The following is a 14,127-nucleotide window of genomic DNA, read 5'->3' on the forward strand; positions in this document are numbered from 1 at the left end:
ATTTGCTAAACACAGACAAGTAATTACAGCATGTCCACATAGATACAGAAAATAATTATAATTTTAAACATAAATTGACACTGAATCATATATAGTACCTGTTTTGTTCAATCAAAATTTTTAAAGTCCTTGGATTTGTCAAAACAACATCTGCATCCACACTAAAGTAATAATCACAGTTTTCATCCTGACGGCAAAAATCCCTGTCATTGAAAAGGAAATAAAATATGCATTAAATAAAAATTTGCTGGTTGAAAAATGTTAACATAAAGCTCATAAGCAAAATAAGGTTTCTCTAAAATACTTTTCTAATCAAAATAGTAAGACTATATCCAAAAGGATAAATATCTTAAATTTCAAAATGGTCAGTTGATCAACACAGATGTTCATGGGTAGAGTGAAACTAAAAATTTTAGGGCAAGTGAAATAGATTTTCAAGCCACTAAATACTTCAAAGCATAAAATATCCAGTCAGAAAGGCAATTTATAATTCAGCATTTAATTCTCTCTAAAAAGGGAACATAATTTATACCAATGGATTTATCAACAAATTTTTTTCACAAATCAAAATGTTTTCTGCACACACACACACACACACACACACACACATTCACAGTGTAAAATCCTGTATATCCAACAACTCAGTTTTAATTGAATCTTGGAAATACAGGTGTATAACTCTTTAGGTGTTAATACTTTTTAAACTTGATTTGCATGGAATTCTTTCTAAGATGGTCACTGCCCTTCTTCTTATCCAGGGACATGGATTGTGGTGTATGTTTTCTTGGTAGAGTCTGGAGCGTTATCATCAGGAACACGAAGGAATGAACTACTTGTGATACATGATAGGCTTCCAAGTATTATGGTTTCTGCATTTGGAGCCCTCTCTTTCTGAGCTCTCCTCCCTCACTGCTGATCCGAGTTATCACTTTCTGCTACTGTCAGTGTTTACCTCCATGACACATTTGTTTCTAAGCAACTGTCAGGCAGGACACCAGACAGGAAAGTTTGTTACAATTGTGCAAAAAAAATTAGAGGAAGTTTTTTTTAAAATACTATAACTATGCACGGTGACAGATGGTAACTAGACTTATTGTGGTGATTATTTCACAATGTATACAAATATTGAAGCTGTGTTGTACACCTCAAATTAACATTATATGTCAATTATACCTCAATAAAAATGAAAATTAAATAATTTTTTTAAAAACAGCTCGAATTATCTTGGGAAAAAATTTAAAACTTTATACCACATGATTTCAAGGTTAATATAAATCCCTAGTAATAAAGTGTAGCACTGATCTTGGAGCAACAAAACAGAATTGAGAGCTCACAATCACTCATAAACACTCAGTTATCTGATTTTTGACCAAGGCCAAGTCAATTAAGTAGGAAAAGAAAAGCCTTAAATTAAAAAGGAGTATTGAAACAACTGGAATTTCATTTGCAAAGAATAAAAGTTGACCCCTACTTCACTCCAAACACAAAAATGTATTCAAGATGAATTGCAGATTGAAACATCTTAAACATAAATGCTAGAAAGATAAAGCTTATGAAAGAAAAATTCCAAAGAATGTCTTCATGACACTGGAAAAAGAAAGATTTCTTAAATAGAAAATAAACCCCAAAGCACAAAGCATAAAAGAAAAAGATGAAATAGAATTTTATTAAAATTAAAATTTCTTCTCATTAAAAGGCAATACTTAGAAAGTAAAAAATCAAGCCATAGAATGGAACAAATATTCACAAAATATTACAGAGATAGAGTTTAGATAGATAGATAGATTTTGTATACAATATATATAAAGAATTCCTACGAATACACAACTAACAAGATAACCCAATGTAAACAAAAATGCACAAAAGATTTAGATACCTTTAGATACCTAACCACAGTAAGATACCTTTTCATACCCAGTAGGGTGGCTAAAATAAAAAAGATGGGCAATATCAAATGTTGACAAACATGTGGAGCAGCTGGAGCTCTATTACCATGCTGTTACAAGTGTAAAATGTACAACCAAGGCTTCCCTGGTGGCGCAGTGGTTGAGAATCTGCCTGCTAATGCAGGGGACATGGATTCGAGCCCTGGTCTGGGAAGATCCCACATGCCACGGGGCAACTGGGCCTGTGAGCCACAACTACTGAGCCTGCACGTCTGGAGCCTGTGCTCCGCAACAAGAGAGGCCGCGACAGTGAGAGGCCCGTGCACCGCGATGAAGAGTGGCCCCCGCTCACCGCAACTAGAGAAAGCCCTCGCACAGAAACGAAGACCCAACACAGCCAAAAAAAAAAAAAAAAAAAAAGTACAACCATTTTGGACTATTTAGCTGTTTCTTATAAACATACATCTATCCTAACCCTATGACCTAGTTAGTCCACTCCTTGCTATTTTCCCAAAATACACTAAAGCATATGTACACACACGCACACACACACACACACACACACATATTTACACTTCTAATAAAGAATCTTCATTAGCAGCCTTATTCATAATGGCCCCAAACTGGACATAGCCCAATGTCTATCACCAGGGGCGTGTGTAAACCACTTGCAGTATATTCATGATAAAATACTAGTCAGCAATGAAAAGGAATGAGCTGCTGATAACTGTAATGACATGAGTGAATTAAAAAAACACTGTGCTAAGGCAAAGCCAGATACAACAGAGCACATACAAAAAATTTTTAAATAGAGAAAATAAGTTCTAAATGTGGACCCAAGGTACTCTCCAATGATGAAGTTATGGAACCATTAGTAATAACATCTGTTTGGTTTTTCTAAGGCCCATTTTCCTGCCTGTCCCTTTACCCTCATAATAGGCACTGTCCATCACTTTGGGCCTGAAGCTTCCACAGCACAAGACAAGAACATCTCCTGCTGAGAAATCACTGAGTCTTACCTTTTCATTACCAGCTTTTAACCTACTGATGGGCATATTCAATTAACATTCACTGAATAAGTGATCGTTTTTGTTATTACCAGAATTTTATTAGTAATCTGTCTGAAGTATTAAAGGGGCTAAACAAAGGACTTAAAATACTTCTTCTGTGGTTACAGTACTATTTAGATCAATAGGTAACTAGAATATCTGAAACACACATTTCTGCCACACAAAAGCTTCAGATAATGTATATTTAAATCACTGTTACATCAGTCACACTACTCATCTGTCTGGGGATTTAAATCTTGATCTGAAGTTCAGTTAATAGTTTGAATAAATATATTGACTCTTAGCCATTAAAAGAAAAACGTAAATAACTTTCATGGCCCTTTAGACATAAATACACACAAACATAGATATAGTTCAAACAGCAGAGGTATGCTCACGTGTGGGCACAAACACACACAGACACACACGCACACACACAGTTGAGACATCCAAGTTTAGGACACTAATTTTGAAGAAAAGTTGTCTTTCTTTTTTAAGTTTCTTTTAAGTAGATACTGGTTGAATTTAAATTTGCTAAAACATACATTCCCATGTTTCTGGCTTCAGCTTGACTTAGATTTTCTTCCGGTCCTACTATTTTCATAGTAGTGATTTCATGTTTAGCTTTATCAAAGAACACCTTGATGTCCTTTTCATGATAAACTTCCTGTAACATATTTTAAAAATTGAAAATTAGTCTAAAAATGAAGAAAAGTAGTGAGAAAAAAGACAATAAGATGACTGAAGTATTCATATGTAGGGATGACTTCACATTCAAAATTTGTGAATTCCACCATTCACATATTCACTCACTACAGGCAAAGTGATAACTATATTAAGCATATTATATTGAAATATCATCTAAATATCACATGTAGAATCTAAAATAGATACATATCAATTTTTTTAAAAAGATACTTCAAAATTCTTTTAACATCTATCACCAGGGGCGTGTGTAAACCACTTGCAGTATATTCATGATAAATTTTATTTTATTTATTTATTTTATTTATTCATGATAAAATACTAGTCAGCAATGAAAAGGAATGAGCTGCTGATAACTGTAATGACATGAGTGAATAAAAAAAACACTGTGCTAAGGCAAAGCCAGATACAACAGAGCACATACAAAAAATTTTTAAATAGAGAAAATAAGTTCTAAATGTGGACCCAAGGTACTCTCCAATGATGAAGTTATGGAACCATTAGTAATAACTACTCCTAGTCCTTGCATTAATACTTAAATCCTGAGTGCTATAAAATATTTCTGACTTGAGGGGGAAAATGCCTTGTTCCCTGAGAATCTTAGACATGTTTTGTAAAATATCCATAAAAAATATCTATTAAACCTAACAGATTAATCTGTTATAATCTTTTTTATAAAATAAATATTACAATATTATTTTAAGCAGAGAGAAAATTAATGGTCACATAAAAAGTTGTGTTTTTTACAAAAAGAACGGAAAGTTAAAATTTTATTGATAAGAAAATATGATGAGAAAATAATCAACATGAAAAGTCATCAAATTAGTGTGATTCAACTGTGCTAAAATTTAGATAAGGTTATCTATCTCCATCATTAGAGCATTTCAGAGCTCTTTATGTATCAAGTCTCACTAAGTATTTTTGAAAGCTTTTCACAGGTTGTTAAAACTACTTATCATACAAAAGCTGCATAGAATTAATTTTAAATAAAAGAAGATAAAAACTCCTGCTATCAAGAGGTTTTAGGTCCTATGAAAGGAGGAAAAATATAAATAAAAGACACAATACATAAAAACAAAATACTTTAATGTAAGTACATGTATTACAATGCATTTTACAAAGCCAATTCTCAATACATTCACCCCTTTAAACTTATCTGAGGTGGTTTTCTGCAAATATAAAATAGTCTCTGGAAAAGGCAAATGATTAGCCGATATGTACATCAGGAAGAAAGAACAATCTTAAACAAAAAGTATTAGGACAAAAGAGAGAAAAGAGCATACTTCACAGCTATTGAGTTTTTCTAGGTGATAATAAATGCCAACTGTTTTAACAGGGAAGAGACAAGCAAAATTGAAAAATATTGAGGAAAAATGTCTTTAAATTTAGACTATACATAGGAGGTATTTGGGAGGTTCTGAATATTTTTGAAGGAAATGACAGTATCAAAATCTTTAGGGGAAAAAAAAATCTTTAGGGGAAGAGCATGCCATTGTGTAATTAATCAAAACAATACTGTATACGGAAGATATTTCAAGTTCTGATGTTGGGTATTATCATTAGCTGTAAACAATTTAATGATCGGTTCTATAAAAGAAAGTACCAGAACTAACCCAAAGGCAAAGGACTACAGGCCCTTTGATATCTCTTCATTATATATTAAGTTGAACATATAAAAATGGCTGATATTCAACCATTTTTGATATACAAAAAATTGACAGTTTCATGTGTCTCATCCCAATAGTATGATACTAGCTTCTAAACTCTAAAATCCTTAGGTTCTAAATACGCAGAGTAGTAATGACTTCAAAAATCCCCCACTGAATTTAACTCAAATTTAAAAAAATTTTTTAGACATGACTAAATAATAACAAATAGTTCCAAATAAGATCAAAATAGTTTTCCCATAAAATATTCATTTCTCAAATACTTACTTTGTTATGAATAAAGAGTTTAACTGCTTCTTTTGGGTAATCCAGTGTCAACAATATGTCCAGAAATCGAGGTAGGAAAGGGGTTGGTTGCTCAATAAAAACACCTATTGTTACATTTGGGTGAACCTTTGTTTTGTGGCAAACATAAAAGCAAATTAGAATTAGCATGGTTTTACTTTAAATTCTATTCAAGTTTTAATCAATAAAACATACTAGAATATCAGTACAACTTAACCTAAATTTGATTGCCCCATGACAATTCTCTAATACATTTTTGTGGACCCCACCAAAGTGATTTTCCTGAATCACATCTTGACATTATGATTTAGGTTGAAGAGGAAACTCACTATCGTATAACATAGGGATACTGTAATTAAGGTTACTGCCTGCTCTACTATTTAATGCTTCCTTTAAGATAGTCCTAAAAGAAACTTCCTTCAGATCTAAATCTATTTGATAGCTTCATCTATGAAACCAGAATGCTAATTGTGCTTCCATGTTTGTTTCCATGGTTTGGAAGTTTAGTGGTTAATTTGTAGCTCAAAGAAAACAATCACAGAGGCTTGAGACTTTATTTCTATCCTTGAACCTTTAATCTCATTTTACTGATAGTACTTTATTTTGCTTCATCATTATATTATATATAAGGAAAGCTACTTTCTTTCACTAATATATTTTATCTTGTATTGATTTTTAACATTTTCTTAATTTCTGTTTGGGTATGTTTTAGAGAATAGTTTCTTTCATTCATTGCATGAACAATTCTGAAATATCCACTATTAGTCTGTCCTTGTGATAAGAAATATTTTAAAAAAGGAGTGAAAATTCCTTGCTTGGAAAACTTACAAATGATTGAGGAAGACAGAAACATAAGTAAATGCCAGGTAATAGTGTTATTACCAGAACCATATGAAAGATTTCTTTATAATGCCTTTTTTAATCAGTCTTAAAGTCTGACTTTAAAGATTATAGATTTTTAAATTACAAACTACATACAGATGGGTGAAGGAGGTCAAAAGGTAAAATAAATAAATAAATACAGTGCATTACTGAGCAAGAAAAAAATTTTTAATAAAGATTACAGATATTTTAAAGTACCACATATGTTAAGTGCTGAATTAGGTAACTTTCCCCCATCTTTTCACACATGATACCTCACATATTCCTCTGTTATCTGGATAATAACATTATTTGTTTGCATTGAAGTACAAGTCATACACTGTTGTCCTTCTTATCAATTCATTCAGTCACCCAAATATTTATTGCTAAATCAATAAACAAATACAAACAACTAAAGACAAAATATCTACCTTCTAGGAGTTCTCAATTTAACAAGGAAAATGAGTAAAAACTAGATGACAACTCTCTCTTATCAAGTGATGTGATGCATTTCATTTAAATTTTGTAATAACCTTAGAAGTTATTTATTATCCCAAATTTACACATGAGGAAAATGGGACTTAGAAGAGTTAAGCAACTCAGAACACATAAATTAGTAAAGAATTGGGCTTCAACATGCTACATCTCCATTGTCAATCTAAGCTCATTTTTATATACTAATGATAATAAGAGTACAACAGTTAGCTATTATCAAGGCTTAGCACCCCATATATATAATTTATACATATAAAATATCATTATATATACATCTATATAATTTCATTTAACCCTCCTACCAATCCTCTGAGATAGCCATTATCATTTTTACATATAGAGAAACTTGCCTACGGCCCACACCTAAGTATATGGTAGCCCTAGATCTTAACTACCCACATAATTTTAATTTTTATATCCCTGTTGCTTAATTATTACACATATAAAACACATAAGAAATTTATGCATAATAAAATGGTTTTCCTTTCTAACAGTCTACAAGACAAAAAAGCTTAGCTTAAGAATTAGGTGATTTTCACCTATATGCAAAAAATAAAGATAAAAAACTATAATATAAATATTTTTCAATCTTTGCACCAGAAAGTTTATGTAAAAGGATACTAAACAGATAAAAAGCTTTAACTCTCCCTCCAGAAGACTTTGCAAAAAATATCAGGATGAATTTTTAAACATCTTCATGACGCAGCTTCAGTCAGAAAGTTTCTGGCTTTCTTTCCAGATAGGAAACATGCAGTCTGTTATTTGAGAGACTGGCCAAAAAGTCTTATTTTCAAGTAAAATAGGGTTATATTCAGAAGGTCCTAAATGTGGACAAGTTACTCTTTATCCTTCTTTTCAGAACAGAACAGAAACTATTTAATTCAGGAGCCTGAGTGCTTTACGGTGAGAGTATTTTTGTATTTGCATGGGTACAGGAGTCACCAGAACTATAGTAAGGCGAATTTTATTTCTGTCTATACTTATCTGGCATGCTGTACATACTCAATAAACCTATGGTGAATGAAGGAAAGAATCAGCCTTAATGACAAAATCATCCCTAGAATTCAATTGTTCATACACATAATCGTCTTCCAAGTTACAAGAGAAATTTTTTGGAAGAAAAATGTTACTACAGGATATCCTAAAACTGCTCTGGTTGATGAGAGAAGGATGCATAAAATGTTTAATAGACACATAATAATTACTTCCAGTTGCTCATTTACTCTCAACACATAAACATTAAACTATAGCTGTAATTCTCTATGAAACACATGTATAAGTAGCACTGTGTCTGGCATATAATATGTACATCACATCCAGGCGAAATTGCACAGTGATCAAGATTATAGGATCTGGAGCCAGACTGCCTAAATTTAAATCCCACCCCCAACACTTTAAAAAAATCACATGCCTTAAGCAAGTTACTGAACGTATATATACCTCAGTTTTCTCATCTGTAAAACTCAGTCAACAGTACTACCTACTTAAGGGATCTGTGAAATTACTATGTTACTACCTATAAAATATTAAAACAGTCCTTAGTCATATATTATTTTAAAATCATCAAATTTGAAAATCAAGAACAGATAAAATTAGTCCATATAAATAATGAAGCATTGTACCTCAACACTTTGACCAAGCTACCAGACTAAAATAAAACAAGAGCACCCAATCACAGCAAGCTAGTAAATATTAACAGCCAAGCCCTTTTCACTGGGGTCAATTATTAACTGGTTTTGCTGGAAATACACAAATCCAGCAATTTTCGGAGTCATCATGTTTTAGCTTTTAAATCCATTATCTACCATATTATCAATACTATAAAATAATGTGCTTTTTTCTTTTACAAATTATTGTATTTCATGACAATGTACTTTTTAAAATAGATCTTTATTAGAGTATAATTGCTTCACAATACTGTGTTAGTTTCTGTTGCACAACAAAGTGAATCAGCCATATGCATACATATATCCCCATATCCCCTTCCTCTTGAGCCTCCCTCTCACCCTCCCTGTCCCATCTCTCTAGGTCATCTCAAAGCACCAAGCTGATCGCCCTGTGCTATGCTGCTGCTTCCCACCAGCTAACTATTTTACATTCAGTAGTGTATATATGTCGATGGTACTCTCACTTTGCCCCAGCTTTCCCCTACCCCCACTGTGTCCTCAAGTCCATTCTCTATGTCTACGTCTTTATTCCTGCCCTACTACTAGATTCATCAGTACCATTTTTTTTTTTTTTAGATTCCATATATATGTGTTAGCATACGGTATTTGTTTTTCTCTTTTTCACTTACTTCACTCTGTATGACAGACTGTAGGTCCATCCACCTCACTACTTTTTATTACTACGTTTCACACAGAGTCAATTCCACTTACATCTACTGCAGACAAGTCAATTGTATCCACTTCACAAAGAGTGCAGCCATTGTCTTGTGTCCATGCATTAGGTACATAGTTTCCAAAATAATTCAGGAGAATCTAGCAAAAGAAGGAAAACTGTATTAACAAAAGTAAACCTTGGACTTCCCTGGTGGTGCAGTAGTTAAGAATCCGCCCGCCAATGCAGGGGACAGGGGTTCGATCCCTGGTCCGGGAAGATCCCACATGCTTCAGAGCAACTAAGCCTGTGAGCCACAACTACTGAGCCCACATGCCACAACTACTGAGTCTGCACACCTAGAGCCCGTGTTCCACAACCATAGCAAGAGAAGTCACCGCAATGAGAAGCCCGCGCAGTGCAACGAAGAGTAGTCCCCGCTCACCGCAACTAGAGGAAGCCTGCGTGCAGCAACGAAGACCCAACGCAGCCATTAATTAATTAATTAAAAGACCCCTCTCAAAAAAAAAGAAAAAAAGTAAGCCTCTCCCATCAATGTGCTTTCATTCAATAAACCTCTAACTTCAAAGCATGTTTTCTGCATTAGGATATCCCCTTAATAATTCTACTAATACAGTGTACAGTGAATGGGGCAGCACCAGTGTGACCTTCTACCAAAAGTAAACGAGTTCATCACCACTAAACCAACCTTTTAAGAAATGTTAAAAGGACTTCTTTAAGCAGAAGAGACAAGAACATAACCAGAAATATGAAAATTATGCAAGAGAAAAATGCCACCAGTAAAGGTAAATACAAAGTAAAGGTAATGGATCAACCAACTATATAGCTAGTATGAAGATTAAAATAAAAAACTAGTAAAATCAAATATATCTACAATAATTATTTAAGGATACACAAAATTTTTTAGATGTAAAATATGACATCAAAAACATAAAACATGGCAGAGGGGAGTAAAAATGTAGTGTTTTTAGAATACACTCAAACTTAAGCAATGATCAACTTAAAATAGACTGCTATATACATAGGTTGTTACATAAGAACCTCATGGTAACCATAAACCAATTGATATTAGATACACAAAAATAAAGAGGAAGTAATACAAACATTAACTGTAAAGAAAGTAACCAAATCACAAGAGAAGGAACACAGAAGAACAACAAAAATAACCAGAATACAACTAACAAAATTGTAGTAAGTACATACCTATCAATAATTACTTTAAATGTGAATGGACTACATGTTGCAATCCAGAAAATAGGGTGGCTGAATGGATAAAAACAACAAGATCCATATACATGCTGCATACCAGAGACTCACTTCACATCTAATGTCACACATAGGCTAAAAGTGAGGGGATGGAAAAGGGTATTCCATACCATACAAACAGACACGAAAAGAGACTGGTGATAGCAATCCTTATATCAGACAAAATAGACTTTAAAACAAAGACTGTAAAAAGAGACAAAGATATTACATAATAATAAAGGGATCAATCCACCAAGAAGATAGAATAACACACACATGTACATACACACACCCATAGGAGTATCTAAACACATAAAGCAGTTACTAACAAACATAAAGGGAGGGGCTTCCCTGGTGGCACAGTGGTTGAGAGTCCGCCTGCTGATGCAGGGGATGCGGGTTCATGCCCTGGTCCGGGAAGATCCCACATGTCGCAGAGCGGCTGGGCCCGTGAGCCATGGCTGCTGAGCCTGCGCATCCGGAGCCTGTGCTCCGCAACAGGAGAGGCCACAACAGTAAGAGGCCTGGGTACCGCAAAAAAAATAAATAAATAAATAAAGGGAGGAACTGACAGTAACACAATAATAGTAGAAGACCCTAACACCTCACTTACATCAGTGGACAGATCATCCAGATAGAAAATCAATAAGGAAACACTGGCCTTAAATGATGCATTAGACCATATGGACCTTTCTTTTTCTTTATGTTTTCAATTTTTTTTAACATCTTTATTGGAGTATAATTGCTTTATAATGTTGTGTTAGTTTCTGCTGTATAACAAAGTGAATCAGCTATATGTATACATATATCTCCATATCCCCTCCCTCTTGCATCTCCCTCCCACCCTCCCTATCTCACCCCTCTAAATGGTCACAAAGCACCGAGGTGATCTCCCTGTGCGATGCAGCTGCTTCCCACTAGCTATCTATTTTACATTTGGTAGTGTATATATGTCAGTGCTACTCTCTCACTTTGTCCCAGCTTACCCTTCCCCCACCCATGTCCTCAAGTCCATTCTCTACGTCTGCATCTTTATTCCTGTCCTGCCCCTGGGTTCTTCAGAGCCATTTTTTTTTTATATTCCATATATATGTGTTAGCATATGGTATTTGTTTTTTTATTTCTGACTTACTTCACTTTGTATGACAGACTCTAGGTCCATCCACCTCACTACAAACAACTCAATTTCGTTTCATTTTATGGCTGAGTAATATCCCATTGTATATATGTGTCACATCTTCTTTATCCATTCTTCTGTCAATGGACACTTAGGTTGCTTCCATGTCCTGGCTATTGTAAAAAGGGCTGCAATGAACATGGACTTAATAGATCTGTATAGAATATTTCATCCCAAAGCAGCAAAATATACTTTTTTTTCAAGTGTACATGAAACACTTCCCAGGACAGATGATGCACTAGGCCACAGAACAAGTCTCAATAAATTTAAGACTGAAATCATATCAAGCATATTTTCCAACCACAAGGGTATGAGATTAGAAACCAACTACCAGAAAAAAAAACTGCAAAAAATACAAACATGTGAAGGCTAAACAATATACTAGTAACCAACCAATAGGTGACTGAAAAAATCAATGAGGAAATAAAAAAATATCTCCAAGTGAAAATGGAAAAACAAGGATCCAAAACCTGTGGGATGCAGCAAAAGTAGTTCTCAGAGGAAAATATACAGTGATACAGGCCGGCCTATCTGAGGAAACCAGAAAACAGTAAACAAGCTAACCTTACACTTACAGGAACTAGAAAAAGAACAAACAAAACCCAAAGTTAGTAGAAGGAAGGAAATAATAATAATTAAAGTGGAAATAAATGAAATAGATAGTAAAAAAAAGAAAAAAAATCTATGAAACTAAGAGCTGGTTGTTTGAAATGATAAACAAAATCAACAAAGCTTTAGCCAGATTCACTCAGGAAAAAAAAGAGAGCCCAAATCAATAAACCAGAAATGAAGGAGGAGAAGTTAAAAAAATACAAAGGACCATAAGAAATTACTACAAACAATTATATGCTAACAAACTGGCCAACCTAGAAGAAATGGATAAACTCCTAGAAACATACAGGCATACCTCAGAGATATTATGGGTTTAGTTCCAAACTACCACAATAAAACGTATATCGCAATAAAGCAAGTCACAGAATTTTTTTGGCTTCCCAGTGCATATATCAGGTTTGTTTATGCAATAGTGTAGTCTATTAAGCATGCAATAGCATTGTGTCTAAAAAGAACAATGTACATACCTTACTGAGGCTCATCATCTGAGTCTTCAGTAAGTCATAATCTTTTTGCTGGTTGCAGGTCTTGCCTCAATGCTGATGTTGCTGACTGATCAGAGTGGTGGCTGCTGGAGGGTGGGGTGACTGTGGCAATGTCTTAAAATAAGACAACAATGAAGTCTGCCACATCAACTGACTCTTCCTTTCACAAATTATTTCTCTGTAGCATTCAGTGCTGTTTAATAGCACTTTACCCACAGCAGAACTCTTTTCAAATTTGGAGTAAACCTCTCAAACCATGCCACTGCTTTAAAACTACATTTATGTAATATTCTAAATGATTTGTCATCATTTCAATATTCGATTAAGTTTGCCATTTTATATGGGTGAGGTTCACGACACCCCAAAACAATTACATAGTAATATCAAAGATCACTTACCACCATAACATCTAACTGGTCACAGATCACCATAACAAATAAAACAATAATGAAAAAGTTAGAAATATTATGAGAATTACCAAAATGTGACACAGACACACGAAGTGAGCAAATGCTGTTGGAAAAATGGTGCTGATAGACTACTCAACACATGGTTGCTACAAACCTTCAATTTATAAAAAATGTATCTGTGAAGTACAATAAAACAAAGTGCAATAAAATGAAGTATGCCTATACAATCTTCCAAGAATGATCAGAAAGTTATAAAAACTCTAAACAGACTCAAACATCTAAAAAATCCCAACACATAAAAGTCCATGACCAGACATCTTCACAGTCCATGACCTGTCAAACATTTAGAAAAGACTTAATAACTATTCTTCTCAAACTATTTCAAAAAACTGGAGAGGAAGGAACGCTTTCAAAGTCATTCTATGTGGCCAGCATTACCCTAATACCAAAACCAAACAAAGACACTACCAAAAAGAAAATTATAGGTGATTATTACTGATGAACACAGATGCAAAAGTCTTCAACAAAATACCAGCAAACCAAATGCAATAATACATTAAAAGGATCATACATCATGATCAAGTAAGATTTAATCTAGGGATGCAAGAATAGTTCAACATATGCAAATCACTCAGTGTGATACACCTCATTAACAAAAAGAAGGATAAAAATCATATAATCATCTCAATAGATGCAGAAAGAACTTCTGACAAAATTCAACATCCATTAACAACAAAAACTCTCAACAAAGTGTTATAGAGGAAACATACCTCAACATAAAGGCCACATATGACAAACCCACAGCTACTGTCATACTCAATGGTGAAAAGCTGAAAGCATTTCCTCTAAGATCAGGAAGAAGACAAAGATGCCCACTCTCCCCACTTTTATTCAACACAGTTTGGAAACC

At 33.9% G+C, this 14,127-nt stretch overlaps 1 protein-coding gene across 2 annotated transcripts in view; it reads right to left on the minus strand.

Moving 5' to 3' along the window:
* PLOD2 (procollagen-lysine,2-oxoglutarate 5-dioxygenase 2) overlaps positions 1 to 14,127 on the minus strand; it is a gene marked incomplete at both ends in the record, with an annotated part of 105,877 nt that overhangs the window by 12,759 nt on the left and 78,991 nt on the right. For both annotated transcript variants that reach the window (XM_079705459.1, XM_079705458.1), the window contains 4 exons: positions 99 to 203; positions 3,481 to 3,602; positions 5,575 to 5,700; positions 9,327 to 9,428. In XM_079705459.1, the coding sequence (XP_079561585.1) occupies positions 99 to 203; positions 3,481 to 3,602; positions 5,575 to 5,700; positions 9,327 to 9,428 (455 nt within the window). The remainder of the gene's footprint in view (positions 1 to 98; positions 204 to 3,480; positions 3,603 to 5,574; positions 5,701 to 9,326; positions 9,429 to 14,127) is intronic.

The sequence above is a fragment of the Hyperoodon ampullatus genome, assembly GCF_949752795.1.
Source record: "Hyperoodon ampullatus genome assembly, chromosome: 5".
NCBI classification, from domain to species: Eukaryota; Metazoa; Chordata; class Mammalia; order Artiodactyla; family Ziphiidae; genus Hyperoodon; species Hyperoodon ampullatus.